At 45.5% G+C, this 21,136-nt stretch overlaps 1 protein-coding gene across 5 annotated transcripts; it reads left to right on the top strand.

The window, feature by feature from the left end:
* Nucleotides 1–460: 460 nt before the first annotated feature.
* slc29a3 (solute carrier family 29 member 3) lies at nucleotides 461–20,165 on the top strand. Of its 5 annotated transcripts, none has more exons than XM_033012437.1 (7): nucleotides 3,237–3,325; nucleotides 7,915–8,068; nucleotides 10,671–10,977; nucleotides 12,265–12,347; nucleotides 12,895–13,121; nucleotides 14,874–15,036; nucleotides 17,950–20,165. In XM_033012437.1, the coding sequence occupies exons 3-7, from the start codon at nucleotides 10,723–10,725 to the stop codon at nucleotides 18,620–18,622; spliced, it is 1,401 nt and encodes a 466-aa protein (XP_032868328.1). In that variant the 5' UTR covers nucleotides 3,237–3,325; nucleotides 7,915–8,068; nucleotides 10,671–10,722; the 3' UTR covers nucleotides 18,623–20,165. The 5 variants fall into 5 exon arrangements, with proteins under 5 accessions (XP_032868332.1, XP_032868328.1, XP_032868330.1 ...); XM_033012440.1 differs by lacking the exon at nucleotides 3,237–3,325 and adding an exon at nucleotides 6,750–6,769; XM_033012441.1 differs by lacking the exons at nucleotides 3,237–3,325; nucleotides 7,915–8,068 and adding an exon at nucleotides 461–525.
* Nucleotides 20,166–21,136: the final 971 nt, after the last annotated feature.

The following is a 21,136-nucleotide window of genomic DNA, read 5'->3' as shown; positions in this document are numbered from 1 at the left end:
AAAGGACGTACCTTTAGAAAGGTGATGAGGAGGAATTTCTTTAGTCAGAGGGTGGTGAATCCTCCCTCTACAGAACCCAATTAACCTACAAACTGGTGATTACAGAGACTTAGTCAATGGATATTGTTAAGGCAGAGATTTTCAGATTAGTTTAGAGATACAGTGCGGAAACAGGCCCTTCGGTCCACCAAGTCTATGCCGACCAGCGATCTCCGCACACTAAAACTATCCTATACACACTAGGGACAATTTATAGTTCATCGCTTCTTGAATTTTAACCAGAAACAAAACGTCAGTGGTTGGGGAAATCTGCCTGACGGTGAAGGCCCTTCTGCAGTTGCACATGGAAGTGCAGTGAAGTGAGTAAACACTGAGTTTCTGTCAGGCTTCAGAGTTTCTGTCTACGGCCACATTTCTGCTTTTGTCTCTTCCTGTGGTGCCATGTCTCGGTCACGGGGACCTGATCCACAATCTTTGTAGAATGCACCAACAAAACACGCTCTGAAACCTTGCTCTCTTTCACAGGTGAGTCGTCCACTTTTGGCCTGGTGTATTTGCACCGCTTGCTTTCTTATCGAGAGTCAAGACTGTACGTGTGTTAGAAGACAAGACACAAAAAGCTGGAGTAACTCAGCGTGAGCATTTTTTGTGTGTGTGTGTGTATGCATTTGTGTGTGTGTGTGTGCATAGTGTGTGTGCATTGTGTGTGTGTGTGTGTTGTTTGTGTGTGTGTGTGTGTGTATTGTTTGTGTGTGTGTATTGTTTGTGTGCATGTGTGTGTGTGTGTGTATGCATTGTTTGTGTGTGTGTGTATTGTTTGTGTGCATGTGTGTGTGTGTGTGTATGCATTGTTTGTGTGTGTACTGTTTGTGTGTGTGTGTGTGTGTGTGTGTGCATTGTATGTGTGTGTGCATTCTATGTATGTGTGTGCATTGTGTGAGTGTGTGTGTGTGTGCAGTGTGTGTGTGTGCGCATTGTGTATGTGTGTGCATTGTGTGTGTGTGTGTGTGTGTGAATGTGTGTTACAGTTGTTGAACTTTCATCACAAATTTGAATTTGAATTTGAAACACAGAATATCTGCCTGAATGGTAAGAGCCAGCCCAGACTGGGTAGCCTGGAATAATCTCCTTCCAACGCCTCACTATTGAACCAGTTGGAGTCATGAGATGTACCACATGACAGTCAGATCAGTGCTAGCTGTGGGCTGTGAAATAAGCTTTACATAGTGACATCTTGCATAGTTTTCTTTGGTATATTTGCACTAGAGTTCTTAATTAGGAGACTTCTATTTTTTTTGAGTGGTCATTATTTCTATTTTGCACATGGCTATCCCACCTCTCTTGAATCTTGTTGCCTCTATTGTCTATCTGCCTTGTTATATTTATCGAAGTCCATGTATATCCTTATAAGCTAAAGTGCTGATAAAGTGAATATGTCCGCTGACGTCGTGTTCTGTTTGATTTCTGTATTCTGTTGTGATTAGACACAAAAAGCTGTAGTAACTCAGCGGGTCAAACAGCATCTCTGGAGGAAAGGTGATGTTTCGAGACCCTTCTTCCGACCTGAAATGTCACCTATTCCTTCTCTGCAGAGATGCTGTCTGACCCGCTGCGTTACTCCAGCTTTTTGTGTCTTTCATTAAAGAATAGGCAGGTTGGTTTGCTTCTTTGGAAAGAAAGGAGACTAAGGATGGGGGGGGGGGGGGGGGGGAAGGAGTTAAGTAAAGTGTAAAAAAGAATGGGAGGGTGTAGCAGGGAGAACAACACCACGTTAGTTCCTGGACAGGGCAGATAGCAACAAGGATATAGAGGTTGAGGGGCTAGAGAGGAGTTGAGAAAGGAGTTGACCAGGTTTTGCAACTCACTGCCTTGATAAGTGGTGGAGAATGAAGCGTTCACTTCATTTATTTGGTATCTGTGTGACTTGTTGGAGACTCCTAACCTTCAGAACAGGAATTTCGGAAGGCCTTTGATAGACACAAAGTGCTAGAGTAAGTGGGTCAGGCAGCATCCCTGAAGAACATGGATAGGTGATGTTTTGGGCCGGGACCCTCCTTAGATGGAAGGTTACTCCAGCATTTTACCTTGTTGTATCTTAGAGATACAGCGCGGAAACAGGCCCTTCGGCCCACCGAGTCCGCACCGAACATCGATCCTCGTACCTACCTAACACACCACGAGGGACAATGTTACATTTATAACCAAGCCAATTAACCAACAAAAGCTAGGTACGTCTTTGGAGTGTGGGAGGATACTGAAGATCTGGGAGGAAACCAAAGATCTCAGAGAAAGCCCACGCACGTCTAGGGGAGAACGTGCAAACTCCTTACAGACAGGCAACTGTAGTCAGGATCAATGCTGGGTTTCTGGTGCTCGAAGGCAGCAACTCTGCCACCGTGCCACCCATTTTTTGTGGGTAGACAAAAATGCTGGAGAAACTCAGCGGGTGAGGCAGCATCTATGGAGCGAAGGAAATAGGCAACGTTTCGGGTCGAGACCCTTCTTCAGACTGATGGAAGGTCTCGATCCGAAACGTTGCCTATTCCTTCACTCCATAGATGCTGCCTCACCTGCTGAGTTTATCCATCATTTTTGTCTACCTTCGATTTTCCAGCATCTACTGTTCCTTTTTAAAGTTTACCCGTTTTTTAGTGTCTATCTTTGGTATAAAGCAGCATCTGCAGTTCATTTTTACACCAAGGTGGATTTTGCATTGAATGTGGCATGGAGTAGCAATGGGCTGTGAATGCTGAGGGAGGTGGCTGGGTGCAGAGCATGTTGGGGCAGTGGGCATTGCATGGGTGTGGAGGGGAAGGGGGCATTGCATGGGTATGGAGGGGCAGGGGGCATTACATGAGCATGGAGGGGCAGGGGGCATTACATGAGCATGGAGGGGCAGGGGGCATTGCATGGGCATGGAGGGGAAGGGGGCATTACATGGGCATGGAGGGACAGGGGGCATTGCATGGGCATGGAGGGACAGGGGGCATTGCATGGGCATGGAGGGACAGGGGGCATTGCATGGGCATGGGGGCAGGGGGCATTGCATGGGCATGGGGGCAGGGGGCATTGCATGGGTATGGAGGGGCAGGGGGCATTGCATAGGTATGGAGGAGCAGGGGGCATTACATGGAGGGGCATTGCATAGGGCTGGCCGTTGCTGCAGGAATCCGTCTCTCTGGGAACCGCCCTCCCTTCCTCGCCTCGGGCAGCACGTCACGTGTCCCCGCCCACCCACTGCTGATTGGCCGCGGCCGCGGGGGGCGGGGCCAGGCCTGGGCCTGGCGGTGATTGACAGCGGCGGGTCGCGGGTCCGGGCCGGTGGGTGAGTGAGTGACGGGCGGGGGGAGAGAGACTGTCCCGGGACAGCGGGCGCTGCAACTGCAGCTGGTGCAACACAACCTCCTGCACCCGCTCTCACCTTGCACAGCGGGGTGGGGGGTGGGGGAGGGGTGGAGGGGAGAGGAGGTAGAGGGAGGGCAGAGAGGGGGTAGGGGGGAGAGGGGGTGGGGGGGAGAGGGAGGGGTGGAGGGGTGGAGGGGTGGAGGGGAGAGGAGGTAGGGGGAGGGGAGAGAGAGGTGGGGATAATGATAGGATGGTGGACAGGATAGGGAGGTGGAGGAGAGGGGTGGAGCAGGGACAGGGTGGTGGACAGGAGAGGGTGGAGGATTAAGGGATGTTAAAGGGTGGAGGGGTGCAGAAGTGGAGGAGAGAGTTGGAGAGGGAATAGAGAGAGGGTGGTGGACAGGACAGGGAGGCGGAGGAGTAAGGCAGAAAATCTACCACCGTGCCGCCCATTTTTGTGTATGGTGTAAAGCAGCATCTGCAGTTCATTTTTATTACATGATGGATATTGCATTTAATATGGAGAAGGAATGGGCTGTGATTGCTGAGGGAAGCAGGGTCCTGCAGGGACGACACAAAAGACTGGGTTTAAATAACAATTGTCAGTGGTGTGGTGTTTGCTTCACCCGAGTTTTCATGGTATAGAGTGTGGGCTTGGGTTGGTATGTTGGTGATGTTTTAAGCCTTCGTCTAGTTTAGCATTATTATGATATTTCAAGATGATATGATATTTTCTGACATAATTAGGTCATCTGCTGGAATTGGTAGGAATGAACTGCAGATGCTGGTTTAAATCGAAGATAGACACATAATTCTGGAGTAAAGGCCCTGTTTCCCGAGTTACTCACAAATTCTCCCGAGTTTTTCCCTTTATTCGAACTCGGAGAATTACGATAATAGCCGTTCGCAGGTACTGGGGGCTATTTTGTTTAACTCGTGGACATTTTACAACATGTTGAAAAAAAACGTCCCGACTTACCGGATGCACCGAGTTCCTACGGTTGGCATTACAAGCTGCTATGAAACATACGGGCTCCTACGGGCTCGCTACCGACATTCCCCGTGTTCGAATCAAGGGGAAAACTCGGGAGAGTTTGTGAGAAACTCAGTAAAGTGGGACAGGGCCTTAACTCAGCGGGACAGGCAACATCTCTGGAGAGAAGGAATGGAGAGACCCAAGGGTCTCGACCCGAAACGCCACCCATTCCTTCTCTCCAGAGATGCTGCCTGTCCCGCTGAGTTACTCCAGCATTGTGTGTCCATCTGTTGGAGTTGCTGTCTCTAAATGTGTGCGAGCTGAGAATAACGGTCTGTGGAATCTGCTGGAGAATTGTTTCAGCGCAGGATGTTGTTCCCACTGGGTTGAGGAATAAACTTTGGTGATGTCAGAGCCCTGAAGCAATTTAATATACAAATAAATGAGTTTAAATAGTTGAATTATTTACATGAAGACTGACGTGGCAGCCGAGATGATGTATTGCTGCTGTAGTCTATAGGAGCTGATGGAATCAAATTGGCATTTGTAGAATATGAACATAGATGTTATGTGCGGCATAGATCAGGCCATTCGGCCCATAATGTCCATGCCAAACATGAAGCCAAGATAAACTAAACTGCTTGGCCTGCACATAATCCACACCCCCTTCCCTGTCTATCCATGTACTTATCGGAAAGTCTCTTAAATGCCACTACTTCCGCCATCTGAGGTATTGCATCTCCTACATCTGTCTCCATCATTACCCCTGACATCCTGTACTGAGCATATACCAGATGCTAATGAAACCACAACCTTGTGCTCTTCTGGTCACCGAGCTGAAGGACTGATGTCATTTAAACTGGAAAGGGTTTCAGAAAGATTCACATGAATGTCACCAGATCAGGAAGGCGTGAGTTATAAGAGAGACTAAATAAATTGGGGCACTTTTAATTCGTGGAGCGGAAGAGGGGGATGACTTTTACATAAGTTTATAAAACCATGCGGGACACAGACAAGGTAAATAGTCGGCCTTTTTTTCCCCAGGTTTGGGGAGTCTAAAAATTTGAGGGCACAGGTTTGAGGCGAGAGAGGAAAGAGTTAAAGGGTTCTGACTGGCAATGGTTTCACACAGTGGGTAGAGGGTATATGGAACGCGCTGATAGATGGGGGCAGGTACGAGCTGCCAGAAGATGTGTTGAAGAGGGTGCAGTTACATTTAAAAGACACATGGCCAGGTACATGGATAGGAATGGTTCAGGGGGATATGGGCCAAACGCCATTTAATGGGACTGACTACAGGTGGCAACTTGGTCAGCATAGGCTAGTTGGGCCAAAGGGCCTGTTTCCATGTCTTGAATAAGTGCAGCATTTGAAACAACAGATGAGTTGTTTCGGTAGTAGCATACAGATATCCTTGCATAGTGACTAAGATGGGGAATTAAATATTACAGGATGATGGGTAAATTGGCAAATGAGGACAGGTCAATAAAAGCTAAGTTTCGGGACTCCTCCGCACATCAGGACATTTCAGAGCTGGATACGTAGGGAGGGAAACAGTTAATGTTTCAGTCAAAGTCCCCATGTTAGGACTGGGAAGGAGGCATTAGAAAATTATCCCTGCAGAGAGATGGTGAATATCTCTGATAGTGTGAAATCAGTGTAACCATGGGAATAAGCTGCAAGATTAACTGGTCAATGCATGAAACGTTACATCTGGTTTTCTTCCCAGAGATGTGCTCTGACCTGTTTAGGATTTCCAGCAAATTCTGCTTGTATTTTAGATTTTCAACGCGCGGGCGGCCATTTGAGGTGAGGCAGCCAGGTATTAAGAACGTTGGAAAGGCAATGGAGAGAGATCCCCAGCTTCAAAAAGCCAAGAAGTGGAATCAGTCTGGGTGGAGTTCACAGATGGAGCAGAAGCCTGGTAGGGGCAGCAAGAAATGTTCTTGAAGAGATCGAGTAGGCGAAGATGTGTTGGAAGGAATTGCACATGCTGGTCCAAAACCAAAGATAGACACAAAAAGCTGGAGTAACTCAGTGGGTCAGACGGCATCTCTGGAGAAAAGGAATGGGTGATGTTTCGGGTCGAGACCCTTCTTCAGACTGAGAGTCAGGGGGAAAGGGAAACGAGAGATATGGACGGTGATGGGGAGTAAGAAAGAACAAATGAATTAAAGATATGCAAAAAAAAGTAACAATGATAAAAAAAAACCAGACCATTGTTAGCTGTGAGCTCGGTGAAAACAAGTACTGACAAAGAGACTCTACAAGACGACTTTGAAGCTCGTGTGACTGGGGTGGGGGATGGATGGAGAGGGAGGGGTTGCTTCAGTCGGCAATAAGGATGGGAAAGAAGTCCATTAACAAGTACCTCTGATCTTTTTTTAATTATGTACTAAAAACATAGGGAGCTGTCTATCGATTTGCAAACACTCCCAATGATGCAGGGTATGGTATAAATCAGGAATTCACAAGTGCGGTACAATCATGAGGATATTAGCCAATCATTTTGTCAAAGAATTAGTGTATTGTGCGAAGGGAGAATTTTGTAGATCAGTGGAAACAATGAGGTATAAAGGTATTGGAAGGAACTGCAGATGCTGGTTTAAACACAGAGTGGTGAATCTCTGGAACTCTCTGCTACAGAAGGTAGTTGAGGCCTGTTCATTGGCTATATTTAAGAGGGAGTTAGATGTGGCCCTTGTGGCTAAAGGGATCAGGGGGGTATCGAGAGAAGGCAGGTACGGGATACTGAGTTGGATGATCAGCCATGATCATATTGAATGGCGGTGCAGGCTCGAAGGGCCGAATGGCCTACTCCTGCACCTATTTTCTATGTTTCTAAACCGAAGATAGACACAACATGCTGGAGTAAATAGAGAGAAGGAATGGGTGACGTCTCGGGTCTGAAGAAGGGTCTCGGCTCGAAACATCGCCCATTCCTTCTCACCAGAGATGCTGCCTGTCCCGCTGAGTAACTCAGCATTTTATGTCTATCTGAGGTATAATATAGTTCCTGTATTGTTTGAGGAGGAAAAACCAAATTAATGATTTGTTTAATAAGGGGCTTTCAGGGAGCAGTAATCATAATGAGAACGCATGTTATCCAAGAATTTTCAGTGATTAGTTCGATCTGACACAAGGGTCTTCAGTTTAAACAAAACAAACTCCGATGGTATGGTGTGTGTTGACAGTGGTAGATGTAAAACAGCAGACAGGCATTTAACATTCAAAGAATTAACACATGGATTTCAACAAATCTATAATCACTTCAAGGTACAAAACTCAACTAGGAAAATAGATCCAGCTGTGACTAATAATAGGATTAGATCAAAGGAAAAAGCTTATGTTACCAAAACAGTTGTGAACCTGTGTGATAAGAAAAATTCATCTCAGAAAAGGTGTATAGGCAGTGATAAGCAAAAGATGAAGGTGGAATATGAGGGTAATCGAACGAGAAAGATAAAAACTTCTGATTGCGTATAAACGAACGGGTATTAAAGATCATTGTTTTGTTTTCCACGTAACAAACTATTTTGGGGAATAAGGAAATGCAGATGGATTTGACAAGTATGTTGTGCCTGTTTTCACAGAAGACACAGAAAACTGGAAATAGGGAATAGACAAAGACTCAAAATGCTGGAGTAACTCAGCGGGCCAGGCAGCATCTCTGGTGAAAAGGAATAATTGACTTTTCAGGCCGAGACCTTTCTTCAGGCTGAGAGTCGGGGGAGAGGGAAACTAGAGGTATGGAGAAAGTACAGAAAAAATTTAACTGGCACCAATGACTCAGGAAAGGTGGAGCCCACAATGGTCTGTTGTTGGCTGTGGGAAAGGTGATGATGAAGGGAAACAAAGTATGAATCCAGTGAGACGGCTTGGGCGGGGGAGGGACGGAGAGAGAGGGGGAATGCAAGGGTTAGGACGACAGATGGCACAATGGGCTAAGTGTTCGGCTGGCAACCGGAAGATAGCCGGTTCGAATCCCGCTTGGAGTGCATACTGTCGTTGTGTCCTTGGGCAAGACACTTCACCCACCTTTGCCTGTGTGTGAATGTGTGTGAATGTGTGTGAGTGATTGGTGGTGGTCGGAGGGGCCGTAGGCGCAGATTGGCAGCCATGCTTCCGTCGGTCTGCCCCAAGGCAGCTGTGGCTACAGAAGTAGCTTACCACCACCGAGTGTGACTGAGGAGTGAATGAATAATGCGATGTAAAGCGCCTTGAGTATTAGAAAGGCGCTATATAAATCCCATCCATTATTATTATTATTATTACCTGAAATTAGAAAAATCACTATCCATACCGCTGGGTTGTAAGCTGCCCAAGAGAAATATGACGTGCTGTTTCTCTGCTGTGCATGTGGCCTCATTCTGACAGTAAAGGAGGCCCAGGACAGAAAGGTTAGTACAGGAATGGGGTGAGAGGATGACATCTAAATTCAATGAAGGTCTAAGAAGGATTAGCAGGTATGACAGAGTGAGGCCACACGCAAACTGGAGAAACAGCACCTTGTATTCTGCTTAGCTTACAACCTAATGGAGTGAACATTGAAATCTCCAATTTTGGGTAACTATCACAAACAACCCCTTTTGATTCCCGTCCCCTTACCTGTGCCCACGTAGACTCGCACCCATTTCTCCCCTTCCACCTACGTATATTCCTTCCTCTAGCATCACAACTCACAGCTTCTATCCTTATCTGACATTATTTGTCTTTTCAACTTTGCCCTTTGCCCACCCATCTGCCTTTCACCCACCCCCCTTTCCTCGCCTATATCCACCTATCACTCACCAGGTTTTGTCTTGCCCCCCCCACCCTTCCCTCCTCTTATATCCCCCCCCCCCCCCCCCCCCCCCCCCCCCAATCATAATCAGTCTGAAGAAGGGTCCTGATCCGAAAAGTCACCAATCCATATTCTCCAAAGAAGTTGCCTGGCCCGCTGGGATCCTCCAGTACTTTGTTTTTTTTTGTAAGACAGCATCTGTACTTTCTTTGGTCTCCAACGGAGAGTTAAGGGGCTGTCCCACTGTACGAGCTATATTCAAGAGTTCTCCCGAGTTTCCCCTGATTCGAACTCGGAGGATTACGGTAATAGCCGCTCGTGGGTACTCTGGGCTCTCGTGGACATTTTTCAACATGTTGAAAAATCTTCACGAGCTTACCGCATTTCCCGAGTACCTGCCGTTAGCGTTACGAGCCGCTAAGAGACGTCCCAAGCTCCGACGTACCCACTACGTACATTCTACATTCTTACTACGAGTTTGATTTTTTTTTTAAACTCGGGAGAGCTCTTGTGTAAACTCGTACAGTGGGACAGGCCCTTTACTATGTTGCTTTAGCAAGTAAGTAGGTCACAAAAAAAAATGGTGTTATAAAAGGATTTGAATACAGGAAAATAAGTCTTGATGCAGTTGCAAATTTCGAGGTGCTTGATCGGCTGAATGAGTAATTGGTGTGTCTGCTGAAATAATTTTCGGGAGCTCCCGCAACAGCAGCCTCGTCCGCCCTGAATCGCGGAGTTTGAATCTGCCCGTTCGTGGAGCTTAAAATCGGCCACGGAGTTTACTATCACCCGGCGGGGACTTTAACATCAAGAGCCTCGACGCAGCGGGAGAACAAGCAAGGAAGAGATAAGACTTTTTGCCTCCCATCACAGTGAGGAGGTGCCTGGAGACTCACTGCGATGGATGTTTGTGTTAAGTTGTGTTAATTGTGTGTTTTGTTGCTTTTTTCTGTCATGACTGCATGGTACAAAAATTTCGTTCGAACTTAGGTTTGAATGACAATAAAGGAAATTCATTCAAATATGGAGATAGCACAAGAAAGTGGCATTGAGGTATAGCATCAGAATGTCAGACCAGGCATGAGGGGCTGAAGGGCCTACCTCTGAATCTATTTCTGTAGAATTGTATAGAAGAGAAAGGTTGAACACATTCTGGTGGATAGAGTCAATGAAGATCTTCAATGAAGATCTTTTTTAGATCTTCATTGCCTTTAGACTTTTTTAGACTCCATGGACTTTAGATTTTTTTTTTCAATCCAGAAGAATCAAGGAGATATGCGGCAAGTGGGGCTGATGTAAAATATCAGCCATAAACCGATAGAATGACATAGCATGGGATGCTGTGTGGCTTAGTTCTCCTCCTCCTCCTCCTCCTCCTCCTCCTCCTCCTCCTCCTCCTCCTCCTCCTCCTCCTCCTCCCATTGCTGATGTTCACAAATGTTGCTCCCTCATCTGTCAGGGAATTCTGAGGTTCACTTTGACTTGGATATTGTCCAGAAGTGAACAACTCTGGGGGAAAAAAAATCGTAATTGTTTCTTTGTTTTTGTTCTTGTTTCGGGTGACAGGAGACCTGAAAAGGGGGAAGTAGATATTCCAGTTGTTCCAACTTCAGGTGCGATGGAGATTGAGGATTCACGCTACACGTTCCCCAGCTCACAGACACCAGAAGAGGATCCTCTGATCGCCAAGCCGTTGCTGAGGAGCCGTTTCCGCCAGCCGCCTCCGGATTCGTTCAACGGCGTGTACGCGATCTTCTTCATCCTCGGTATTGGCTCACTGCTGCCTTGGAACTTCTTCTGCACTGCCAAGCATTACTGGTTGTATAAGCTGGCCAATGGCACAGATGGATCGCACCAGCAGAATGACCTTCCTGTGAGTATTCGAAACATAGAAAATTGGTGCAGCCGGTAGGCCATTCGGCCCTTCGAGCCAGCACCGCCATCCAATGTGATCATGGCCGATCATCCAAAATCAGTACCCCGCTCCTATGGTGTGAATAGGTGCCTTGATCTGTCTACAGTTAAATGACCCTTTTATTGGCCACTCAAGTAGGTTTGTGGAAAGGTTATACTGTTGCATGAGCAAACCACCGTTCCAGACCTCCACTCCCACAAAGGCACCTTAGGTAAGGAAATCTCGTAAATCAGGCTCTGTGCGATCCAACATTAGTTGGGAGAAATGGTTATGAAAGATGAGATTACAAGTCCAGTGGGTTTACTTGCTGTAGAGAAGATGACATTCTGACTGAATCCGCCTGCATGTGTTTCAAACCCAGCGAAACCATTTAACTCCAATAGAGTTAATTAGAACCTGTGATCATTTTGAAGACCCCTTTATCAGGTTTAATTTTAGTGGAAACTCCACACTTGCTCGAGGCAACTCAAAAATAATCAAAATGCTCTTCCTAATTGATCCACTACACTCTCCTAACATTAACGAGACATTAACGTGTTTAAGAAGGAACTGCAGATGCTGGAAAATCGAAGGTAGACAAAAGTGCTGGAGAAACTCAGCGGGTGCAGCAACATCTATGGAGCGAAGGAAATGGGCAACGTTTCGGGCCGAAAAGTTGCTTATTTCCTTCGCTCCATAGATGCTGCTGCACCCGCTGAGTTTCTCCAGCACTTTTGTCTACCAACGAGACATTAACGTTTGAAGAAGGGTCTCGACCGAAAGCGTCACCCATTCTTTCTCTCCAGAGATGCTGGCTGTCCCGCTGAGTTACTCCAGCTTTTAGTGTTTATCTTCAGTTTAAACCAGCATCTGCAGATCCTTCCTACATATTACTTTATCATGTATCTATGGCTCGATTGTAATCATGTATTGTCTTTCTGCTGACTGCATAGCACACAACAAAAGCTTTTCACTGTACCTCGGTACACGTGACAATAAACTAAACTGAACTGAATGGATCTGTCTTTCCCTCTCAACCCCATTCTCCTGCCTTTGCCCCAGAACCTCTGACACCTGGGTGATTAAATTAGGGATGGCCAATAAATGCTGGTTTTGCCAGCAATGTTTTTGTGGCGTGGAAAAATAAAATGTGATTTTTGTTGCACCTTTTTAAGGACCTCAATGTCCGATTAATATTTGTTGCAGTGTATGGCATTAATCTGGTGAGTGCTGAGGTTCATGTGATTCTTGTGGTTCCTTTTGCAGAGTTACTTTGAAAGTTACCTTTCACTCGCCTCGACTGTGCCTTCTGTCGTATGCCTAATAATCAACTACCTCCTGGTGGACAAGTAAGTATTTTCACCCTGGCCATTCCCTCTTCTCCCCTCTCCCTTCCGGCAGAAGAAACAAAAGCTTGAGAGAATGTAGCATCACACTTGGGAACAGGCACGGTGGCGCAGCGGTAGAGTGCTTGCAGACCCGGGTTCGATCCCAACCACGGGTGCTGTCCGTACGGAGTTTGTACGTTCTCCCCTTGACCGTGTGGGTTTTCTTCGAGACCTTCGGTTTCCTCCCACACTCCAAAGACGTACAGGATTGCAGGGTCATCGGTTTGTTATGTTGAAAAAATTGTCCCTAATGTGTGTGAAAGGATAGTGTTGGTGTGCGGGGATCGCTGGTCGGCGCGGACTCGGTGGGCCGGAGGGCCTGTTTCCGCACTGTACCTGTAAACTAAACCAAACAGCTTCTTCCCCTCTGTTATCAGACAACTGAATGGTCTCCCATAAGCCAGGGTTTAGTCCCCATCCTCCAACCTAACTGATTGCGAACATTGGACTTTACTGCTAGTTTGCGATCTTTGAAAGTCGTCACTTTTCCTTCTTCCTTCCCTGTTAGAATTTCTGCCAAGGTTCGAGTGCTGTCGTCGCTGTGCGTCATGCTGGTTATATTCTGCATCACCACAGTCGTGGTGAAAGTGGACACCTCTACGTGGACGTATGGGTTCTTTGGTCTGACCATGTGCTGTGTGGCCATTGTCAGCGGAGCTTCCAATGTCTTTCTGGGCAGTGTGTTTGGCGAGGTTGGAAGATTTCCCATGAAGAATGCACAGGCTTTGATTTCAGGTGAGCTATGTCAACCTCATTCAGCCTACTGAGTTCCACACTGATGCTGATAATAGACAATAGGTGCAGGAGTAGGCCATTCGGCCCTTTGATCCAGCACTGCCATTCAATGTGATCATGGCTGATCATCCCCAATCAGTACCCCGTTCCTGCCTTCTCCCCATATCCCCTGACTCCGCTATCTTTAAGAGCCCTATCTAGCTCATGCTGATCTGATGCTCCAAACAATTCTGCAATTTCTCATCTTGCCCTATCAGCCCATCTATTCTTTCTCCCATCCAATTAATCAACTTGCATGAAGACATCAATGGATTTTACTTTGTTAGTTCCCGGTATAGCAGGCTCCAAATGCTGCTGCTCGAGCCATAGAATATTCCATTGAATTTGTTATTGATCCACTACCAACTTGGAACCATCCAGCAGACCAGGCGATCATTTATCTTCTTGAAGCTCTTGTAAATAAGTCTAGTTAATCCAACTCCATTCTTTACTTGTGTTTGGCATTAAGCAATATCATACAATGTTGCTGATTATTGGCATGTTGCCATTATTTCTCTTTGCCTATTTGTGTGGTCTTGCCAGCTGAGCATCTCCCTCGCTAGAAGCAAAGTAGCCACTTGGCCAACAAGCACGGTGGCACAGCGGTAGAGTTGCTGCCCTACAGCGCTTGCAGCGCTAGAGACCCGGGTTCGATCCCGACTACAGGCGCTGCCTATACGGAGCTTATACGTTTTCCCTGTGACCGTATGGGTTTTCTCCGAGATCTTCAGTTTCCTCCCACACTCCAAAGACGTACAGGTATGTAGGTTAATTGGCTTGGTGTCTGGGTAAATTATCCCTAGTGTGTGTTGGGTCGGGGATTGGTGGTCGGTGTGGACTCGGTGGGCCGAAGGGCCTGTTTCCCCGCTGTATCTAACTAAACTCTCCTTTGACATTAACCTTGTCAGGAATATTCTCCATTCTTCGAATCTTTCTACCCCCAATTTCTATGGTGCTGAAACCCATCTTTTTTTTGTTCCAACTCTCCCAGTTCTGCTGAAGGGATTCAAACCTGAAGCGTGGACTGTTTCTCCTGCCACCGTCGCTGTTTGACCACTTGTGTGTTTCCAACTCTTCCGATTTCAAATTCAAAATTTTAGCATCGCCATTTTTAATTTATTTTTTATTTTTGTCTGCACTAATTTAGTTGCCTGTTCACTGCTGTCCTCCATCACGGGGACATTGAAGGAAGTCAAGAGTCTTTTATTGTCATATGTCCCAGATAGAACATTGAAGTTCTAGCAGCAGCACAGCAGAATATGTACACATAGTAAACAATATCATAAATGAGAAAGAAAAGGGTATTAAATGACTTACTTACTGCCTCCTGGCATGTAGGGCAGCAACGAAGGTCCTCCACCCAGTAGTGTTGATTCCTTCAGTTGCTGTTTCCGTAACATATTTGCTTTACGAGACAGGGTTGTTGGCCCTGTGCTCAACCCCCAACCTGGAGGACCAGAGGATCGCTCTTCATCTCGCCTCTACCCTTCGACCTGTCCAGCATGGGAGACCCTAACAGGAGACAAATCTCCCGCTGGCATAGCTCTAGGGGTCACTGAGACACACAAGCTCCCCGACCACCACAAGGGAGCATAAATGACAGCATTCCATTAATATCCACATCCCAAGAATAAATATGTTTTAAAACTTTCTTTCATAATGAATCATTGCTAGCGTGGCTCATGTTCACTTTTCTCCTTGTTTCCTGTGTAGGACAAGCCATGGGTGGTACGATCAGTGCTGTAGCTTCAATCGTTGACCTGGCTGCTGCCAGCTCTATTGAGGACAGTGCACTGGCCTATTTTATTACTGCTGATATCTTCATCGTCATCTGCATTGTCGTCTACTTGCTGCTCCCCAAAATCCCATATTCCAAGTAAGCATATTTTTTTTCTTCCTCTTCATCTTTCTTTATTCAAATTTAAGGATAAGGGGGAAGTCTTTTAGGACCGAGATGAGAAAAACATTTTTCACACAGAGAGTGGTGAATCTCTGGAATTCTCTGCCACAGAAGGTAGTTGAGGACAGTTCATTGGCTATATTTAAGAGGGAGTTAGATGTGGCCCTTGTGGCTAAAGGGATCAGGGGGTATGGAGAGAAGGCAGGTACAGGATACTGAGTTGGATGATCAGCCATGATCATATTGAATGGCGGTGCAGGCTTGAAGGGCCGAATGGCCTACTCCTGCACCTATTTTTTATGTTTCTATGTTTCATTTAGAAGCTGAAATCTCCGTTTCATCTCTTTGCTGCTCAACTTAATAATTCCAATGGGAGAGGTATATTTGCTTATATTTAAATACAAGACTGAAATAGTGTTGGTGCCCCAGGTTCAGAGCAGAGTCTTACTCTGTGGGAGTTGTGACGTTCATGTTCTAGGAGCAGAATTGGGCCATTCGGCCCATCTACTCAGCCATTCAATCATGGCTAATCTCTCTTTTCCTCTCGACCCCATTCTCCTGCCTTCTTCATAACCTATGATACCCGTGCTAATCAAGAATTTATCTATCTCTGCTGTAAAAATATCCATTGACTTGGCCTCCATAGCTTTCTGTGGCAATGAATTCCACAGAATCACCACCCTCTGACTAAAGAAAGTTTGCCTCAACTCCTTCCCAAAGGACCATCCTTTTATTGTGAGGCTGTGCTCTCTGGTCCTAGACTCTCCCACTAGTGGAAACATCCTCTCAACATCCATTCTATACCGTCAGTCAACGGCTTCAGCAACTTTCATCGATCAAGTGCTTTTAAGGTATCAAAGCATTCCAATAATATTAACAGAGCATTGCAATAGCACAGTGTTTGAATTGGTAGATTATTAGCAAGAGTTATTGATCTATTGATCGAGAGACCAGAGTTCAAATTGCAGCATGGCATTTGGGAAATTAAATTCAAGTAATTAAACAAATTTGGAAGTTAAAATAAATTATAATCTCAGTAATGCTGATAATGAAATTGTGGATGAAATCATGTTTGCAAACTTGTATTCTTTAGGAAAATAAACTTCTCTGACATGTGACTTCAAATCCTCGGACGCAGTTATCTTCTCAGCTCAAGGGTAATAAGGGATGGATAATAAATGCCAACAGTGCCACTAATGTCCATAAAGGTGAAATAATTTTAAGCCATAGGCATAGTAATGGCCAAAATCCTAGTCCCAGTCTTCAACTATGAGGTTTGTAGAGAGCAAAAAGGTGTAGGGTTCTGAAGAAGGGTCTCGACCCGAAACGTTACTCATTCCTTCTCTCCAGAGATGCTGCCTGTCCCGCTGAGTTACTCCAGCATTTTGTGTCTATCTTTGGTTTAACCCAGCATCTGCAGTTCCTTCGTGCACAGAAGGGTGTAGACTTTGATCGATTCTAATATCTTGAGTATATTTGCATTTAAATACAGCGTCTCACTGGAAGCAAAGAGGGCTGCAGTATTGGAGTGCTTTTGAAGCTGGAGAGAGGCGAGATCCCAAGAGAAATTTGAGAAATTAAATGTGGTACTTAATTAATCTATTTTTTGGTGGAGGATTGCTGATGCGTACAGGTTTTGGGGCAGTGATGTCCACATGTAAATCCCCAGCAGAGATAAGCTCGGAGAATGTTGGCATTCATTAGACAGATCCACTTGAAGAGACTGGGAAATGCCACATTGTTGCGGTAAGCTCGATGTGAGCAAAGCATTCTATTTATCTGCGCTGACATCCTCTACATTGATTTTGCTTTTGCCTCCATTATAATTAAAATTCAGACAGTCCCAGTAATGGCTAATAAATGTAAGTTATAATCCTGCCAACAGTTGTGCTGTTGTCACTGGAGATGAATGAGACTAATGAGGAATAAAATGTTCGCAATCTCCCCCAACTTGTAAATCAGTTTCGAAGCTTGCACTTCACATACTTTGAGAATGGTTCAAGTTAATCCTCTCAAAGCACTAGTGTGCTTTAATTGCAACATGACAAGTCGTGCCACACTACACTTTCCTATTTTTGCTCACCTGGAATGGATATTTACCTTGAGAATTCATACAAACTAAAATGGATTGGAGCTTTCACTATCAGGTGTAAATGTTGCTTGCAAGCCGTTCATTCCACCCAAGGCTCTGTTTTTCTGTTGCCGACTGGCAATGTTGTCCTTCAGATAAATAAACCATTGAGCCGCTTCTTGTAATTCCATAGACCGTTTCATGTTTAAAAATTGCAAAAGAGGTAGAAACAAGGAATTGTAGGTGCTGGGCTACAAAACAGACACAAAGTGCTTGGGTAACTCAACGGGTCAGGCATCATCTCTGGAGAGCATGGATAGGTGACATTTCAGGTTGGGACTCTTCTTCAGAGCGAAGGAAAATAACTGAAAATGCTTCACTCGTGTAATGGGGACCAGAATGTGGCCCTGCCATGTGAGGTATCGGGGCAGAAGACAAGGTTAAATTGATTTTAATGTGCATTTCAAGGGAGGAAAGATCTCCGGAGAAAGGAATGGGTGACATATCAGGTCGAGACCCTTCTAAAGACTGAAGAAGGGTCTTGACCCGAAATGTCATCCATTCCTTCTATCCAGAGATGCTGCCTGTCCTGCTGAGTTACTCCAGCTTCACTTTTATTTCTTATCTTCTGTAACCTTTGTCCTTGATCCCTAGTTGATGATTCACCAGTCAATGCAAACAGCCCGATGGCATCAACCCAATTGCATGTCTGAATGACATCACTTAAAGATGATAGGGATATATATACGTGCTTAAAAACTGAGACTGAAATAAGTTACTTAGAATGTTAACTATTTTCTTAAATTTTGAATCCTCAGCTACTATCTGAAGAATCTGAATGAGAGACCACAGCATCTCGGAGATGAGAATAACAGCGTGCAGGGCAGTGAAACCAACTTGTTTAACGGGTCAGTCAGGAGTGAGTCCTTATCCAGTGATGCCACCGCAACTTCTCAATTGAAACCAATCCTCACAAAGACTGCATCTCTGGGCTTCAGTGTGTTCTACACCTTCTTCATTTCAATTATTATCTTCCCTTCCATCTCTTCCAACATCAAGTCAACTTCGAATGTAGTCAATGTGTGGACCACCAAGTACTTTGTACCCATGGTTAGCTTCCTCTTGTATAACTTTGCAGACTGGTCTGGTCGACAGATAACGGCTTGGATCCAAATCCCTGGGCCAAAGAGCAGACTTCTTCCCATCCTGGTGCTGTTACGGACAATGTTCCTGCCTCTGTTCATCTTCTGTAATTACCAGCCTCGTGAACACTTGCATATAGTATCCTTCGCCCACGATATCTATCCTGCTATCTTCATCGTAGTTTTGGGCTTCACCAACGGGTACTTGGGAACTCTGCCGATGATATATGGACCGAGGATCGTGTCCAAGGAATTGTCCGAGCACACGGGAATCGTGATGTCTTTCTTCCTTGCTCTGGGTCTGGCTGCTGGCTCTGCCTTCTCAGTCCTCATCGTTCATCTGATTTAGCAGGGAGTTTGGGTGGAGATTCCCCATCGTTACATGCCTAATTAATTCCGATGTGGGCCACCCCAAGATTGAAGCTTCACCTTTTGGAAAAGATACTTATGCTAACTAAAAATGAAGTGTCATTTTCAATGGATGGAAATTTTTTTTTAATATAAAGTACCTTCGATGACTCTCCACTTGAGATGACTGCTTTAAGACAATGAAGTAACCTTGTAGCATCGGAAAAACAGCAGTCATTTTTGTACTAAAGTCTCCTACAACAGCAAGGCGATTCCGACCTGTAAATGTGTTCTGGTGAAATTAAGTTTGGGTTGAACATTGCACAAGACTGTGGGGGAAAGCTGCCTAGATTTCAAAATAATCCCTCAAGATCTGCAGCCACTTGAAAGCTGTTGTAGGAGGACCACAAGCCCTCGGATTCATCTCAAATCGGAGGAAGACAGAACATCAAGGCGTTCACTACTCCACGAGTACTGCACTGACACCACAGCCTGGAGTTTTGTGCTCAAGTCCTGGGATTGAGACATGGACCCTTCACCTTCTGATTCAGGAGTGTCTTCCCCGTTCAACTACGGTTGACTGGGTCAACACATGCGCAGGAAGGAACTGCAGATGCTGGTTTAAACCGAAGATAGACAAAAAAAGCTGGAGTAACTCAGCGGGACATGCAGCATCTATGGAGAGAAGGAATGGGTGATGTTTCGGGTTGAGACACTTCTTCAAATCATGTGTTGGTTGTGTTCATTGTACTGATCAAGTAGTAAATAGTCCTTGATCAACTTTAATGTAGAATCTTTCCAGTCTGAGAAAAAGGGAGAGGTTGCTTTTATGTACTGTGTTCATCCCTCAGATTGCTCTTAAGGACGGACTAGCAGTCCCATGAATTGTAGATAATTGGTCTTGATTGTTCCTTTGGCCCCGTCCCTCTGGGACACTACTCTCTCTCGCCGTGAGGTGAGGCAGCAGTGTTAAGTGCAGATGGAACTCTGAGCTGAAAACTAGTTTCTGCCTTCAGTCATAGAGAAGAGACTTCCATTCCACAACCACAAACTGAATATGTGCCAAAGGGTGTCTGTGCACAGTATTTTAAATGCTCTAGCATACTTCATCACACACCGCCGGTTTTGTTTGACTGCTTGCCATGATCCCATACAGTGGGACAATGAAACGAAAAATGCCACTAAAAGTACACATTTTTAAAAATATTGTCTACTCTTGGAACACAAAAGATCTGTTGTCAAATGATCTTCATGCTCCAAGAAACTACTTTTTCTGAAGGAGGCCAGCCTGCAATTGAAAAATGGTCAGATACTTCAGAAGAGTATTGTGGAAGAGAATTTTTTAAATCTTAAGTTGCTACAAGTCACCTCTATTTTGCACAGAGTGGTTTGTACGTTGATCAGAAAGAGTAGTGAAAATAATTAAAACCAGCGTGTTTTATTAATTTGTATTGTGTAAATCTACACATTTTCGAAGCATTCCCCTGAAAATATCACAAAGGAGTAAGCTGGTAAATAAAATTTGGACCCATTTTTAACTTGAATTAATGTTGGAGAGTTTTTGTTTCCTGGGGCAAGTATTTGAAACCCAACCATAAGGACACACGAGTTCATGGCGGTGAATGGGCAACGTTTGGCGTAATGGAAGAAGGGCTTTCATTACACACAAACTGATAAATGTTTCGAATAGATGATGGCAGTGGGGAAAACACTTAGCTCAAGAGCTTGTGATAGTGTGATGGGTCACTGCATTTTGTGAATGGATTGGGGACGATGGAGTGTCATCGTGTTCAGTCATCGCACACCATGTCTGCATCAACTCAAGAGCCAAAACCCTCTCATTTGCCTTGGTTACCTCAGGATGTCGATTCCAATACAATCCTGGCTGCCCTCTTTAATTCCAGGGATAACATTGAAGTCATCTGGGACCCCGCCATCAACGTCCTGGCTCTCCAGGAGTCCTTCCGTCCATCATCCCTGTGCCAGCTCCCAGTTCAGCGATGCTTGGAACTTCTCATCCTCAGTTTCAAACTCCTTTGTGGCCTTGAATGCCCTCCACCAACACCACAATCCTCAGCAGTTCCCGACCCTTGCACTTCCCCGAATGATCGGGCCATCACCCAAGGCGTGAAATTCCCTGCCTCCCTAACACTCGCTCCCCGAAGGTGTATTTTCACACGTGCCCGATTGACCATGCTTTTGCTAGCAATACTTATCCTGCCCGTTGTTGCTGGAGTTGAAGTGTATTTGTTGATGCTCGTTCAAAGTACCTTGGCGTCATCACCAAAGATGGCGTTGCTCTTTTGCTGGTACACTTCGTAGCTCGTCAGGTTTGTGATGCTGCACACGCCCACGACTTTTTCCCCTTTACAAATATTGGAGCCAATAGCAAAATAGAAAGGCTGCATCATAACGAAATGAACCAGTAATCCAGTCTCCAATAAGTAACATTTGCCCTGTGGGATCCTTCCATTTACGTCAAGTGCCGGGCGTATGATTGACCATCACTTACACC

The sequence above is a fragment of the Amblyraja radiata genome, chromosome 37 (genome assembly GCF_010909765.2).
Source record: "Amblyraja radiata isolate CabotCenter1 chromosome 37, sAmbRad1.1.pri, whole genome shotgun sequence".
Classification (NCBI taxonomy): domain Eukaryota; kingdom Metazoa; phylum Chordata; class Chondrichthyes; order Rajiformes; family Rajidae; genus Amblyraja; species Amblyraja radiata.
This window is presented reverse-complemented; position numbering and strand designations above follow the sequence as displayed.

Bases quoted from the DNA above. Each gene is read 5' to 3' on its own strand.
- slc29a3 (XM_033012441.1), top strand. From the start codon at position 10,723: ATGGAGATTGAGGATTCACGCTACACGTTCCCCAGCTCACAGACACCA. The intron at 12,348-12,894 runs GTAAGTATTTTC...CTTCCCTGTTAG, and splicing joins AACTACCTCCTGGTGGACAA to AATTTCTGCCAAGGTTCGAG. The intron at 15,037-17,949 runs GTAAGCATATTT...TTGAATCCTCAG, and splicing joins CCCAAAATCCCATATTCCAA to CTACTATCTGAAGAATCTGA.